The sequence below is a fragment of the Pipistrellus hanaki genome (genome assembly GCF_964339955.1).
Source record: "Pipistrellus hanaki genome assembly, chromosome: 5".
In the NCBI taxonomy this organism is placed as follows: domain Eukaryota; kingdom Metazoa; phylum Chordata; class Mammalia; order Chiroptera; family Vespertilionidae; genus Pipistrellus; species Pipistrellus hanaki.
Genome location: NC_140507.1, coordinates 21,139,456 through 21,154,019, shown reverse-complemented (window position 1 = coordinate 21,154,019; position 14,564 = coordinate 21,139,456). Strand labels below are relative to the sequence as shown.

Genomic DNA, 14,564 nt, shown 5'->3' with positions numbered 1-14,564 from the left:
CCTCTGAAGGTCTCAGTTTTCCTATTTATAAAGTGAAGGTGAGAAAATATCTTCGAAATTGCTCTGGCACTGAGATTCCACAATGTAGTGGATGCATCTGCCTTGTGCTGGAAAAATCTTTTTGAGAATATCCACATCCTGCCCTCTCCCTCCTCTGGCCTGACAGAACCCAGTGCTCTTCTCCTGAGCATTCATTTTGAAGCTGCCATCACCTCATTAACACAATTTCTTCAAGTACCTGATGCTCTCTGAGTGCTGGGACCTTGAAGAGGCTCAAGGGTGACTCTCCGTAAATATCTGTTGGGCCCATGAATAGATGGAAGGAAAATTGAATAAATCCAAAGAAACCCAAAACACTAATTAGAAAGAACATATGCACCTCTTTATACTCAATGAAGCTTTATTTACAAACACCAAGATTTGGAAGGAGCCCAAGTGCCCATCAGTAGATGAGTGGATAAAGAAGCTGAGGTCCATTTACAAAGGGGATTACTACTTGGCAGTAAAAGAGAAGGAAATCTTACCCTTGTGGCAGCATGGATGGACCTGGAGAATATTATTCTAAGTGAAATAAACTAGCCAAAGAAAGACAAGCAACATATACTAGTAATCTCACTCATATGTGGAATCTAATGAACAAAACAAACAAACAAAATAGAAACACACTCATAGATAAAGAAAACAGACAGCTGTCAGAGGGGAAGGGAATTGGGGAAAGGGAAGAAAAAGGTGAAGTGATTAAGCAAAATTAACTCACAAAGCTCACAGATGCAGACAACAGTATGGTGATTACTAGACGGATATGGGGGTTGAGGGAGGAAGAAGAGGGTAAAGGGGGATAAATGGTAAAGGAAGGAGACTTGACTCAGGGGGGTGAACACACAATACAATATACAGATGATGTATTATAGAATTGTACACCTGAAATTTATATAATTTTACTTACCAATGTCACTCCAATAAATTCAATTTTAAAAAATAAATTTATTAAAAAAAGAATCCTATATAATAAAAGCCTAATATGCAAATTATCTCCTTGGGCAGTCATTCGACTGGGTGTTCAATGGGGAGACTGGAAGTTTGGCAGCTCACTATGACATGCACTGACCATCAGGGGGCGGCACAGAACATGGAGGGCATCATTGGTGTGGCGGTGTTGGCAGCAGGCAGCAGTGGAGGCATTGCCAGCAAGATGGGCCCCAACAAGAGCGAGACCACAGCCACAGAGGAATGGAGGAGCAGGTTAGCGGAAGGTGTCAAGCCAAGCAGGTCCAAGTGGGGGCTTGATCACCCTGCTGATCGCCTGCAGATGGCAATCAGCAGTGGCAGTAGGGGGGGTGGGCAGGGCTGCCATCCAGCTCTAGGCACTGAGGGAGCCAGGTGGGGGGCCCGGCTCCAATTAATCACCCTGCAGGCAGGATGGTGGAGCAGGTGAGGGGGCAGCACCAGGCCAAGATAGGGTGGCAGGCGGGATTGTAGGGCTGCAGGGCTGTGAGGCTGGGAGCACAAGCTGGGGCCCGATCTCGGCAGCCCACCCCAAGGGGTTCCACCAGGGCACAAATTCCTGCACTGGGCCTCTAGTTTAAAAAGTAAAGAAAAAATTAATGAAAGAGTGAATGTGTAGCCAACGATTCTCACTGCATGCCTCATGCCCCAGCTGAATGGCTGAGCCCTAAGTCAGATTTCCTGCAGTGAGCACACATCTTCCAGAAGGTAATAGACACATGTCCAACTGCACCCACCCTTGCCCTGCGAAGGCCTAATCACATGTTTACTGGACAAGCCATTATCTCAGCTCCCAAAGCTCCACGTTTGTAACCTGTTGACATGTCTTAAGAGTAATTCTCCCTGTTCATTTAATCACGTCACATTCTGCTAGCACTCCGAAAAGGCTCTTTCCCACCTCTGCCTCTCCTCTTTGCAGCTCCAGGCTGCTGGCTGCCTGGGCACCTCTCCTTTTCCTAGCACTCTGGCGAAGCCTTGTTTTAAGTTTGGCCTCCTTCTTCCTCGTCACTGGGACTTCCTTTGTTTATTTCCACCCACTGTTACTTCCAGGTTATCCTCTTCAACCTCCCCCTCTCTCCTGTCTTTGTTTTTTTTACAAAGCCTTGCCAAAGCTTCATAGATTGGCATTCTCAAATAGCTTGCATTGTTCTCTGCAATGTCAGATATGTATTTATTTTTAATTTCCTCCTCCAATCTCAGATATCCTGAAAATGGGAACCAGTGCTCCTTGTTGAGTCTGTTAGATTGTTTTGGACAGTTACTATATCTACTTCAAATGTCTGAATCTTCTCATATTGAAAAGTTGCTAGGACTCACTCTGCAGCTCTAACACACACACACACACACACACACACACACACACACACACACACGGCCCTTTTCTTGTATTCAAGATCAGGGTCTGCAAACAACCACTCTTGGGCCTGATTTGTAAATAAATTTAATTGGCACATAGCCATCCCGTTCATTTACATAGTGTCTATTCATGCTCCTGCTATACAGAGTTTACTAGTTGGGACACACAGTTTATAGCCCACAAAGCCTAAAATATTTACTATTTGGAAATACTTACTATTTATAGGAAAAGTATACAGACTCTTCTTGTACACAGTTTCTTAGCTGACAGCATGCATTGCCAGACAGTGCCTTCATTTCAAATCCCTCTCCCCATCTCAAACTTCCTGCTCCCCACCCGGTAATCTCACTAACAAGTTCCCTAAGTGAACCACTGGCTGGCTTCCTGCCTCTCCCCTGGTGGCATACAGGAGGAAACTGTGTCTCTGGAAACGCAGCCCCTCCCTACTAATTGTGTGAGGTGTCATCATTCATCAACTGTAATTTTTTTTTTCCTTCTCACTCAGTATCCATTTGTCACACAACTTTCCATTTCGTTAATCTTATTTATTTCTAATTGACAGGATGTAGGAATATTAGAAGACAACAGTCCCTCCCCAGCCCACTTCCAACTCAAAGTAAGCATTGCATCTTTTCTCTGTGGACACCGTTTAGCTGCTCGAAAACAAAACAATTTGATAGACTGAGCAAAATGCGCTACGGGTGGGCTCAGGGTCTTGTAGACAGAGAACTGAGCCCAGTCTCTGCCTCCATCCTTTGAATTCTATCTGCCCTGGGTAGGTAGATGACATTAAATCGGGCTGATCCCTCAGCAAGTCATAGTACCAACAAAAATTATCATTAGGCTCTTGGGGCTTATCACAACAACTGTCCTAGTCCCTCCCATTTCCTTTCTCTATATCCTGGCAGCTTTCTAGGGCCTCATAGCTCCTGATGTTTTCTGCTTTAGTGACTGTGTTCACCTTCTGGACTCGACCAAATTCTGCTTTCCTACATTGAGTCTGTGAACCCCACCCTCTCACTCTCCAGAAAGCCCCACAAGTAGATATTTTATTTTGAATAGTCCTCTTAGCCACATCAGCTTTAGGTGCTGGACCTCATTTGGTACCATAGCAACATGGTGTAGCAGAAGCAATCAGACAAGTCTCAGAGCTTAAATCCTGACGGTTTTTCCCCCCAGTTGTATGATTATAGGAAGTCAACCTCTCCAAGATGCAGTTTCTCTTGCAGACTATGTAGATATATACTTATTTTGTGGAGTTATGGTGAGGATTAGAGACAGGAGTGCTTTACATAAATACGTACTCCATAAATGAAACTTTTCATTAGAATACATACACCTTGAACCTCATATTTGTGCCCTGAAGCCCATAAAACTGTAAGAGCTTATGATGTGAACTACTTTGTTACAGTAAATTCTGTTCTTTTAGTGTCTCCTTTTCATAACTTTAATTTTCTATCTGCAGCTAAGATTTAAAATCTTCTTCTTCCTGTGTCTTTTACTTTGTTCTCATCTGGCTCTTATGGGCCCTTAATTTCATCCACAGTTAAGCAATTTGGCCCAGGCTACACCCTAATGTGGCCCATAAGCAAACACTTTCATGGAAACCAACTGGGGTAGGAAAACCTGAACTGTAGTTGAAAAATTGCTGAAAACTCAGTGTGGACAACTCTGAGAGTTAAAAAGTCCAGAGGGACTCAGTTATCAGAGGGCCATCACAGTTTTATGAGCATCACCTCCAAGAGCTCTACTTGTCCTCATGGTGACTATCAGAGAAAGATCTCCTCCTGCCTCTGGAGGGGGTCTGAGAAGCATGGTGAGGTCTACAGTCTAGGGCCATGTGGTCGTCAAACGACTAAATCCCAATCATAGGGCTGTAGTATGCTTCCTGTCCCTCCATGACTTACCACTACATTACTCGAGGTCTATTTATTGGATTTCATTGTACCTAATACATTGTGTCTAATACCTTTCAACAACAAAAAAGTACAAAGCATACTAAAAGGCAAAACACACAGTTTGAAGAGAGTGAACAAACACCAGAACCAGAGTCCAACATGGCAAGAATGTTGGAATTATCAGACCAATAATTTAGAAAAACTATGGTTAAATGCTTCCATGGGAAAAATAGACAATATGCAAGATCAAACAGATAATGAAGACAGAGAGATGGAAATCCTAACAAAGGTTTTAAAAATGCTAGAAATGAAAAACAATGTAATAAAAGAAAATGCTTTTGATGGGCTCTTTAGTAAAATAGACCTGTCTGATGAAAGAAATATCTGAATTGAAGGATGTAACAATAGAATCTTCCAAAGCTAAACAAAAAGGGAAAAGACTAAACAAAACAGAACTTAATATCCAGGAACTGTGAGACAACTACAAAAGGCGGGACATACACATAATGGTATTACCAGAGAAGAAGAAAGTAAGAAAGGAAGGGAGAGAGAGAGAAAGAGAGAGAGAGAGAAAGAGAGATTGAAAGAGAGAGAGAGAGAGAGAGAGAGAGAGAGAGAGAGAGAGAGAACCAGAAGCATTATTCAAAGCAATAATGGCTGAGAATTTCCCCAAAATTAATGTCAGACACCAAACCACAGATGGAAGAAGCTCCAAGAAAAGGCACACAAAAAAGAAAGAAAAAGATGCTTACACATATTACATTCAAATTTCAGAAAATTGAAAATAAAAAAATTAAATGAAGCTCCGGGGGGAGGAGGAGAGGGAAAGACACCTTACCAATAGAGAAGCAAACATAAAAATTAAATCCAAATGTCCTGAGAAATCATACAAATAAGACAATAGGGTGAAATATTAATGTAGTGAGAGAGAAAAGAACACCAACTTAGAATTCTAACATCATGAAATATTCTTAAAACCTGGAGAAGAAATAAAGACTTCCTTAGATAAGCAACAAATGAGGGAATTGTTGGCAGTAGATCTGCCTCAGAAGAAACATTAAAGGTTCTTCATAGAGAAGAAAAATGTTATAGGTCAAAAACTTGGACTACAAAAAGAAAGGAAGAACACTGAAGAAAGAATAATTGAAGATATAATATTTTTCTAATAATTGATCTAACAAACACTTCATTCAAAATAATGTTAGCAACAATGTATTCACTTATATATGTACATATGCACATATGTATAAGGATGTATAAATCACATGAATAACAGCAAAATAAATTTTAAAATATTTTGAGCTAAATAAAATTGAAAATACAACATATAAAAATTCCTGGGATTCAATTAAAATAGTACTTAGAGGGAAATTTATAATATAGAATACATAAATTAGGGGGAAAAAAAGACCTAAAATAAATAGTGTAAGCTTCCATCTTAAGAAACTAGAAAATGAAGATAAATTAAACCCAAAGTAAGCAGAATAAAAGAAAGATTAAAAATTAGAACATAAATCAATGAAATTGAAAACAAGAAATCAATAAATAAAATTAACAAAACCATAAGCTGGGTCTTTGAAAAGATCAATAATTGATAAGCTTCTAGCTAGGATAACTAATGGGGAAAAAGAGAGAAAACTCAAATTAGTTATATCAGAAATGAAAGAGGCAACATCATTATAGTTCCCATGGATATTAAAAGGAAGACAGAGCAATATTATGAACAACTCTGTGTCCACAAATTTGATAACCTAGAAGAAATGGACTAAATCTTTAAAAGACACAACCTACCAAAACTCATACAAGAAAAAATAGACTATCAGAACATACCTATATTTATTAAGTAAATTTAATCAATAATTAATAATCTTCCAAAACAGACAGCTCTAGGCCCAGATAGGTTCACTGGTGAACTCTACAAATATTTAAGAAAGCAATTATACGAATTCCCTACAATCACTTTCAAAAGATAGAAGCAAAGGGAATACTACTTAACACATTCTATGAAGCCAGCATTATCTTAATACCAAAACCTGACATATATTACAAAGAAAAGTAGAGACCAATTATCTCTCATGAACATAAATGCAAAAATTCTCAACAAAGTATTAGCAATCAAACCCAGCAAAGTATAACAAGAATTATATTCTGCAATCGCCGGAACGGGTTTGGCTCAATGGATAGAGTGTCGGCTTGGGGACTGAAGGACCCCGGGTTCGATTCCGGTCAAGGGCATGTACCTTGGTTGCGGGCATATCCCCAGTAGGGGGTGTGCAAGAGGCAGCTGATCGATGACTCTCTCTCATTGATGTTTCTAACTCTCTATCTCTCTCCCTTTCTCTCTGTACAAAAATCAATAAAATATATTTTTTTAAAAAAAGAATTATATACTACAATCAAGTGGGATTTACCCAAAGTATGCAAGACTGGTCCAATATTATAAAATTAGTGTAATTCATTACATCTACAGACTAAAGAAAAAAATCACATGATCATATCAATAGATGCAGAAAAAGCATTTGACAAAATCCAGCACCCATTCATGATAAAAATTCTTAGCAAACAAAAAATAGATGGGAACTTCCTCAACTTGATAAAGAACATCTATAAAAAACCTACAGCTAACATCATACTTATAAACTTGAAGAAACTGACACCCTACTTCAAGACTTACTATAACGCTACAACAATAATCAAGACAATGTGGTATTGGCAAAAGAACAGACAAATAGATTAACAGAAAATAATATAGAGCCTAGAAATAGACCCATATAAATATAGTAAACTGACCTTTGATAAAGAAGTACAGGAAATACATTGTAGCCAACATAGTCCTTTTCAACAAATGGTACTGAAACATCTAGACACAGATTGTATACCCCTCACAAAAATTATCTCAAAATGTATCACAGACTTACATGCAAAATGCAAAACTACAAAACTGCTAGAGGATAACATAGGAGAAAAGCTAGATAAACGTGGGTATGGGAATGACATTTTAGATACAGCACCAAAAGCACAATCCATGAACAAAATAATGGAAACAACCCAATTTAAGAAGCGGCAAAAGACCTGAATAGACATCTGATCAAAGAAGACGTACAGATATCAAGTAAGCATACAAAAAAAAAAAAAAAATGCTTCACCTTGGATGTCATTAGGCAATTGCAAACTAGAGCAACAACTAGACAACACCACACGTCTATTAGAACTACCAAAATCCAAAACACTGACGATAGCACATGCTGGTGGCAGTGGGGAGCAGCAGGAACGCACATGCATTGCTGGTGGGGATGTAAAATGGTGCAGCCACTTTGGAAGTCAGCTTTGAGATTTCTTACAAAACTAAACATACTCCTACCATAGTGATCCAGCATTCACACTCCCTGGCATGTACTCAACTGAACTGAAAATTTATGTCCACACAGAAAGCTGTATGTGGATGTTCATACCATCTTTAGTCCTTACTGTCAGGACTTGGAAGCAATCAAAATGTCCTTCCGGAGGTGAGAGGATACATAAACTGCAGTACATCTAGACAAGGAATATCTTTCAGCATTCAAAAGAAATAAGCTCTCAAGCTATGAAAAGACATGGAGGAAACTTACAGGCATATTACTGAGTGAAAGAAGGCAATATAAAAGGGCTATTGATGACTAGGATATCAGAACCACTGACTGTTGGTGGCTTTTGTCTTAAAGATTGCAGACTTACAAGCACTCATCCTATTGGGTGGGCAAGAAGAACTACTGGGCTACAAGGAAAAAAATCAGGATTTCTGTTTGTACTTACTATGCCATCTTTTCCTTTTCACTTTGTACCTTTTTATTTGTATTGTCTAATGGTAAAATATATCAACAGATTATTTGTGTATGTAATTTATATAGATGTATAGGTGTATTTAATTTGCATAGAGGAGAACAATAAAAATAATCTGTAGATCATTGCCACAGCCTTTTTGTTTTAGAAAGGAGGAAACTGAAGCTCAGAGAGAAGAGAGCTTACTTGCCCAAGAAGTATAGCTGGTTAAAGCAAGGGTCTCCAAGCTGCGACTGCTAATGCGTTATCCAGTTAGTTTTGTGTGGTTTGTTTGTTTGTTTGTTTGTTTGTTTGTTTGTGACTCATCTAATTGTCTCTTGGTTGGAGTAGAGCTGTTTTTTGAATGCCTATGAGTTCATACTAAGAGTACAGATAAGCCGAAATCGGTTTGGCTCAGTGGATAGAGTGTCGGTCTGTGGACTGAAAGGTCCCAGGTTCGATTCCAGTCAAGGGGTATGTACCTTGGTTGCGGGCACATCCCGGATAGGGGGTGTGCAAGAGGCAGCTGACTGATGTTTCTAGTTTTCTATCCCTTTCTCTCTGTAAAAAAAAAAAAAAAAAGAATACAGATACATTTTAACATCACATTTTCCTAGAAAGTTAATTTTTAAACAGGGCTCACACACCTGTATGGGCCTTTTGTGTCCTCCCCAAACCAGAGCACTAAGCTCCCCAGCCCAGATGGCATTCTGCACAGCCAGAGCTCCTTCTCCTAGTCAGCTGTATCCTCTCTCTCTGAAACACTACCAGAGGTATAATGCCCAGTGGAAATAAATCGCAAGGAGAACCAGCTAGAGAATCACTGACAGGAAAGCATCACAGACAGCCGCTGGCCGTCTTAAACTTTACTCACAGGAGCTGTCAGCAAAACCCTGTCTCCAGGGACCATTACTTTGAGGGAACCCTGCCAATCCCAGCATTACTTGGAAGGCATGCTCTTTATGAACCTCAAATGCTTACTGTCAAACTAAACCAAAGTTCTAGAAGGCTTCAAACACTTCCAAGTCAGGGGAAGTAAACAGACTCCCAGATTCAGGTAAGCAAGGGCCTTTTTCTCTGAGTGCAAACTCCCATGAGTCAGAGCAGCCTTATAAAAATAATTTACATCCAGGATTTGGATTCCGAGGACTAGCCAGGCCCTTATAAACCTACACTTTATGTGCATCTGTCTTCCCTTGTGTGGAGGAAGGAAGAGAACTCAGTGTCTCAGGGTTCTTTTGAAAACTTATTGACCAGGACCAAAAGGCACGTGACAAATGATCAGAAGAGTCCCATCTCATTTGTTTGAATTCTTTCCTCCAACACCCTAAACCCCTGCTAACTTCAGAAAAGAAACATCTTGCCCCAAAGTGGCCCATGTGGGAAGCAGGGACCTAGAAATGACCCACAGCTCCTGAAAGGGAGTTATCAATACACACATGTAATCATAATGTCATTACTCTGTTTTCATTGGATGACAGAGCCTTTGCAGTATCATTTGCTCTTGGCCAACCATGTATCATAATTATATCCCCTTTAGTCATTTCTTCACTGCAAGAACAATTCTGGAAACCATCTTGAGATGTGGTAGAAAACATTTACTTTTCACATGGAATTGCTTTTTCTGCACTTATTGTCAAAAATGATAAACAAAAAGTTTCCGGATCTTGCGATTGTTAATAAGGCTGCAATAAACATAGGATGCAAATATTCTTTCAAATTCATGTTTGGGGATTCTTAGGATATATCTCCAGAAGATTAAAATATATAAACACACACACACACACAAACTCAATTATTAAAACTCAGAAAACCATATGCTTTAAAGGGTAATATTTTATGTATGTAAATTATACCTCAATGAATCCAATTTTTAAAAAATTATTTTTAAAAATGTGTGAGCCACCATGGAGGATTTAGGCAATATGAATGCCTATCATGAGAAAACTCTAACTATAAATATAATAAGGTGTTTACAGGTAGGTCCAGAACCACAACATAAGTCCAGTAATATCTCAAACCTGGAACTTAGCGTTCAGAGATAACCCAGAAACATTTTTATAATTTTATTCTGCCAAACACTTTTATTATTTAATTCCTTCATAATTTATTCATTAATTAAACTCATTTTCCTTTGGTGGGAGTAATGAGTAGGTAGTTATGCTCGAGAGAGACAAAGCCAATTTTGAGTTTATGGAGACTTTTTAAATAATCTGTTTTGATAACTTTGCAATCAACTTGGAAGAATAAGGGGTTTGACAGCCACTGTTTCAAGGGTGAACAACTGATCTCCAAGCGTCCTAGATATGGGCTGGTGGCAGGATGGAGGAAGGTTCCCACAGGTGTGTCCTCTCCCTGCATTATAGTAACGTGTCAGGAACAAGCACAACAGCCAGGACCATTGAATTTTTTTTAAAGAGAATATGGAATTTATTAGGTTTCAAATACAAAAATAAACTCATCTAAATAGGAGTGCAGAGAGGCTTTCCCACCACAATCCCATAAGAACATTTTGCACACACAAATTGGCCAGCAAAGAGAAAAAAAAAAAAAAAGGCAAATCCTCAAAAATGACACATGCTCAGTATAAGAAGGAGGACATGCTGGGGAGCTGCTGGTTGGGCGGGGGGGGGGGGGGGGGGGGGGGGGGGGGGGCAGAGCACTTCTTCCCTCAGTGCATCCTCCAGTTGTTTCTCTATTAAACCCTGCTTCTGGTCAGCCAGTGCAGCATGATTTGCGCTGGCCAATGAAATCTGAGCAGAGGCCACATTTGAGACTTCAGAGTGGGAGTTTAAAAGTTAGTGAACTATTTGCCACATGCTCTTCCCACCATGACTGTGTGGACATGGAACCTCCATCAGTCGAGGTCTCTGAGGGGCAATGATGAGCAGAGCTGCCCTAATGACCCATGCTGGCCCAGTAGCAGGAGCAAGAAATAAACTGCTATTGTTTGATGAAGGTATGGAGAGTTGAGGATTGCTTGTTACTGTAGCATTACCCAGCCTTTTCTGACAGATACATGAGCCCAGATGCTTAAAATCATTAAAATATTTCAGAATAAGGAGATACATTTATTCTTCTCTTTCCAAAAGTCAGAACTAAGAATCGTTTGTAGAAACTACAAGTAGGCAGATTTTTGACTTAAGTTTCTTAAGTAAAGTTATCCAAAAGTTGCTTCATGAGGGAGAGAGCACCCTGAAAATGGCAGAATTTAAACAGAGGCCAGATAGTCAGCTGGCTTTTATGTAGCAAATTTTATGGCTTAATGAAGGAGGTTTAATGTATCAAACATTTATGGATCACCTCCAGTGTACCAGGTATTTTACTCACAAAGGTAAACCCAAACACATAACCGCTATCTTCAAGGAAATAACCACCAAGTACAGAAGTAGATAACCTATGCCATCTCTTCGAACACTGTGATTCAACCCAATTAGAGATAATAACATGTGCTGGGTGAAGCTGACAGCAAGCCCGAACTCACAAATAACCACGTGGCACTAGAAATCCTGCTGACGCTTAGGTTGTATTATTATTTTTCAATTAGGAGCCCAAAGTATAGGGTTGACAAAAGGAAGGGAAACGAGAGAATTGCTGGTTTTAAAGAAGGAACATTTTCCCCTTTCTCTAGTTACCATTCTTACATCTTGCAAAGCAGGCATATTATCTGACTTACATCAGGGGGTTCCAGCAGAGGGAAGAGCACTGACTCACAGCAATCGCTACCGACCTTTTCCATCCAGCCTTTCTCCCACCCCTAGGAGTCAGGAAGGGATCATTCCAACGCTCATTAACTCAGACTTGAAGACAAGCAATGCCCATCCTATCAGGCCATTCTTAGGTTTACCCATCAGCTGACATCTTTCCAAAAGATCTCGTGTTGTTCCTAAAAGGACATCTGAACTGGACCTAGAGAAATCCCACAACCTAAGGATGAGGTGAAAATCACAAACCGAGTGATTCCAAGGGACACTGCCATTATTTCCCAGCAGCACTTGCCAACAGGACTTGCTTTTCCCTGGTGGTACCATTAGTTAAAGGTTTGTTTGTTTGTTTTAAACTTCCAAAAATCAAACAGTGGAGAGAGATGTGCTATTCTTTCCCCGGCTCTCTGCATTTTAATGGAAAAACATCTAAAACTTGGGTCAGCATTAGCTGTAATTACTCTGAGGCAGACATTTACATTTCAGGTTATTATTGATAACGGTATCTGTGCAGAATAATATATTCGGCTGGATTTGCAGCCAATGAGTCTAGATTCTAGACAACGGTGGCATATCTGATTACTATTGTCCCTCCACTGAGAAGCATCAGTTTGAACTTTGAATACTGCAGCCCTGCTCAGGTCCTAAATGTTCTGAACTAAACATGTTCCTGATTTTCCTGTGAAATAAATCAATCAGGCAAGCTGGATGTCACGGCAATGCCTTCAGTCAGTTCAGCGGGACATAAGTTTCGCAAAAAATACAGACAGAAGAAATTGGCTTTGGCGCGTGTTAAGAGCAGCAGGGAAAACTTGCAGCCTGTGCTAGTCTAACGTGCACCCTTAACACGCTCGCCTATTTTTAAAAAATGCAATGATATTCTTCCAGGGAGAGCTGGATCCCTGTGGTACCCAGGCTTGTGCCAAGCTCTATATACAAACACACACTTCACAAACGCAGATGTGAAATGCCCATTCTGGGACATCAGGGAGGCATGGAGATTCGATTGTTTAGTCTGGTAGCTCTACACCTAAAAGTTTCAGGAACCGAACTGATGTCCGAAGAGGGAGAGGGGAGAGGGCCCGTCCTGTATTTTCATCCGGGCACTATGGAGATGACCCAATTTTTCCAGCACCAGCTTGTCCTCTGCCCTGATGACCTGAGTTGAGATTTAAGGGCCAGAGTGGGAGCCAAGCCAATTGTGTCTGGTTACTCAGAGGAGAGAGAAATCACTAAGCCTTCCTGGGCAGGCCGGGCTGACACACCCACCCAGACCCAATGGCCCTGGGTGCGGCTGGGAGGAAGGGAGACCCGAGCGCCCATTTAGATGCTGAAATTGGGGTCATGCGCTCATCCAGGTCGGGGCTAGGAGGTCACGGTATGCTCCGCGGAGGATGATGCCCTTTCTCTCCTCCCAGTCCCCGATTCCTGTGCAAAAAGTGAGCAAAAGAAAGTTGTGCCCGGGGCCATGGGGCCCCTGGCTGCCCCGGGAAGGAGGGTGGGCGGGAAGGAGACCCAGGCCCCTTACCTGGTCCTTGGGGCCGAGGTTCTGCAAAACTTCCTTGCCGGTGGCGCTGCGGATCTCCACCCCGGTGGGCGCGGGCGGCGCGGGCGCGGGCTCCCGGCTCTCCTCCCGGCCCGGGCCCCTGTGCGGGGAGTCGCCTTCGGGCCCGGGTCTGCTCCCAGCGCCGCGGCCACCGCCCTGGCTGCTCCGCGGGGTCTTGGCTCCCCGCTGCCCCACGCTCAGCGCATCGAAATCCAGCGTCTTGCTCTCGAAGGCGCCCTCCACGCTGCAGAACATGCCGCCGTACTTCTGCCGCGGGACCTGGTCCGTGGTGCCCGGGCGCGCCAGGTACACGGGCAGATCGTCCTCGTGGGAGCTGTCCCAGCCCCTCCGGCCCGAGGCCATGGTCCCAGCGCAACGGGAGCCCGGCTTCTCTTCCCCGGCGGAAAGGGCAGCACCGGCGGCGGGCGCCCAGCCTCAGGGATGGGGCGGGAGGAGGCGCCTGAGCCTTCGCGCCAGAGGCGGCGGTGCTGCGCCCGTCCGGGCTGCCAGTCCCCCCAGCAGCCGGCGCTCCGCTCAGGTCACTGCTCCGACCTCCCTGTGGCCCCGCGCCCTTGGTCCCTGCTGTGGTGGGAAGTGCAAATCCCAACTTGCGGCGCGCGTGCACACAGGGGCGCGCGCACACTCCCCGCAGGTCCTAGGAGCCTCAGATTCATACTCAGGGACTTGCCTAGCTCACACATGCACACACACACACACACACACACACACACACGCGCGCGCGCGCGCGCGCCGCCTTGCACACACCAACTCCGAGCTTGCCCCACAAACGCCAAGTCTTTCTGCCCCGCTCCTGCACTTGAACCTAGTTGGCTCAGGGGTCAAAGCCAAGTCCTGATTTATAGCCACACACAGCTCAGTTTTATCACACTCAGTCCCAGGCTTTGGTGTCCCATAATCCCAGCCTGGTCTCATCCTGATTTTAGGAGTGTCTCACAATGGCACCCTCAAATAAAGAGCTCCTGAGTTCGAGAGAGGTGGGAGGGGGGAGGGGGAAGAACCTCTTAATTCATTAATAATCACAAAAACCTATAATTGATTCGCACACAAATCTACACTTTCTGCGTATATAGCAGCCCAGCTTTTGCTTTTATCCATCCTGAATCCGTCCCACCGACAGTTACATTACAGATCACAGGCATGTATTGTATAATGAGTCAATATATGTGAAACAATTACAGTAGTGATTGGCATATTTTCCCCAGCAAAATACTTGCAAAATACTCTCAATACCCTGC

The 14,564-nt window shown here is 42.5% G+C and overlaps 1 protein-coding gene across 1 annotated transcript in view; it reads right to left on the bottom strand.

The window, feature by feature from the left end:
• DPYSL3 (dihydropyrimidinase like 3) overlaps positions 1–13,764 on the bottom strand; it is a 102,905-nt gene extending 89,141 nt beyond the window's left edge. The window contains exon 1 of the mRNA XM_084883704.1: positions 13,291–13,764. Within this exon, the coding sequence (XP_084739830.1) occupies positions 13,291–13,671 (381 nt within the window). The 5' untranslated portion in view covers positions 13,672–13,764. The remainder of the gene's footprint in view (positions 1–13,290) is intronic.
• Between the last annotated feature and the right edge of the window lie 800 nt (positions 13,765–14,564).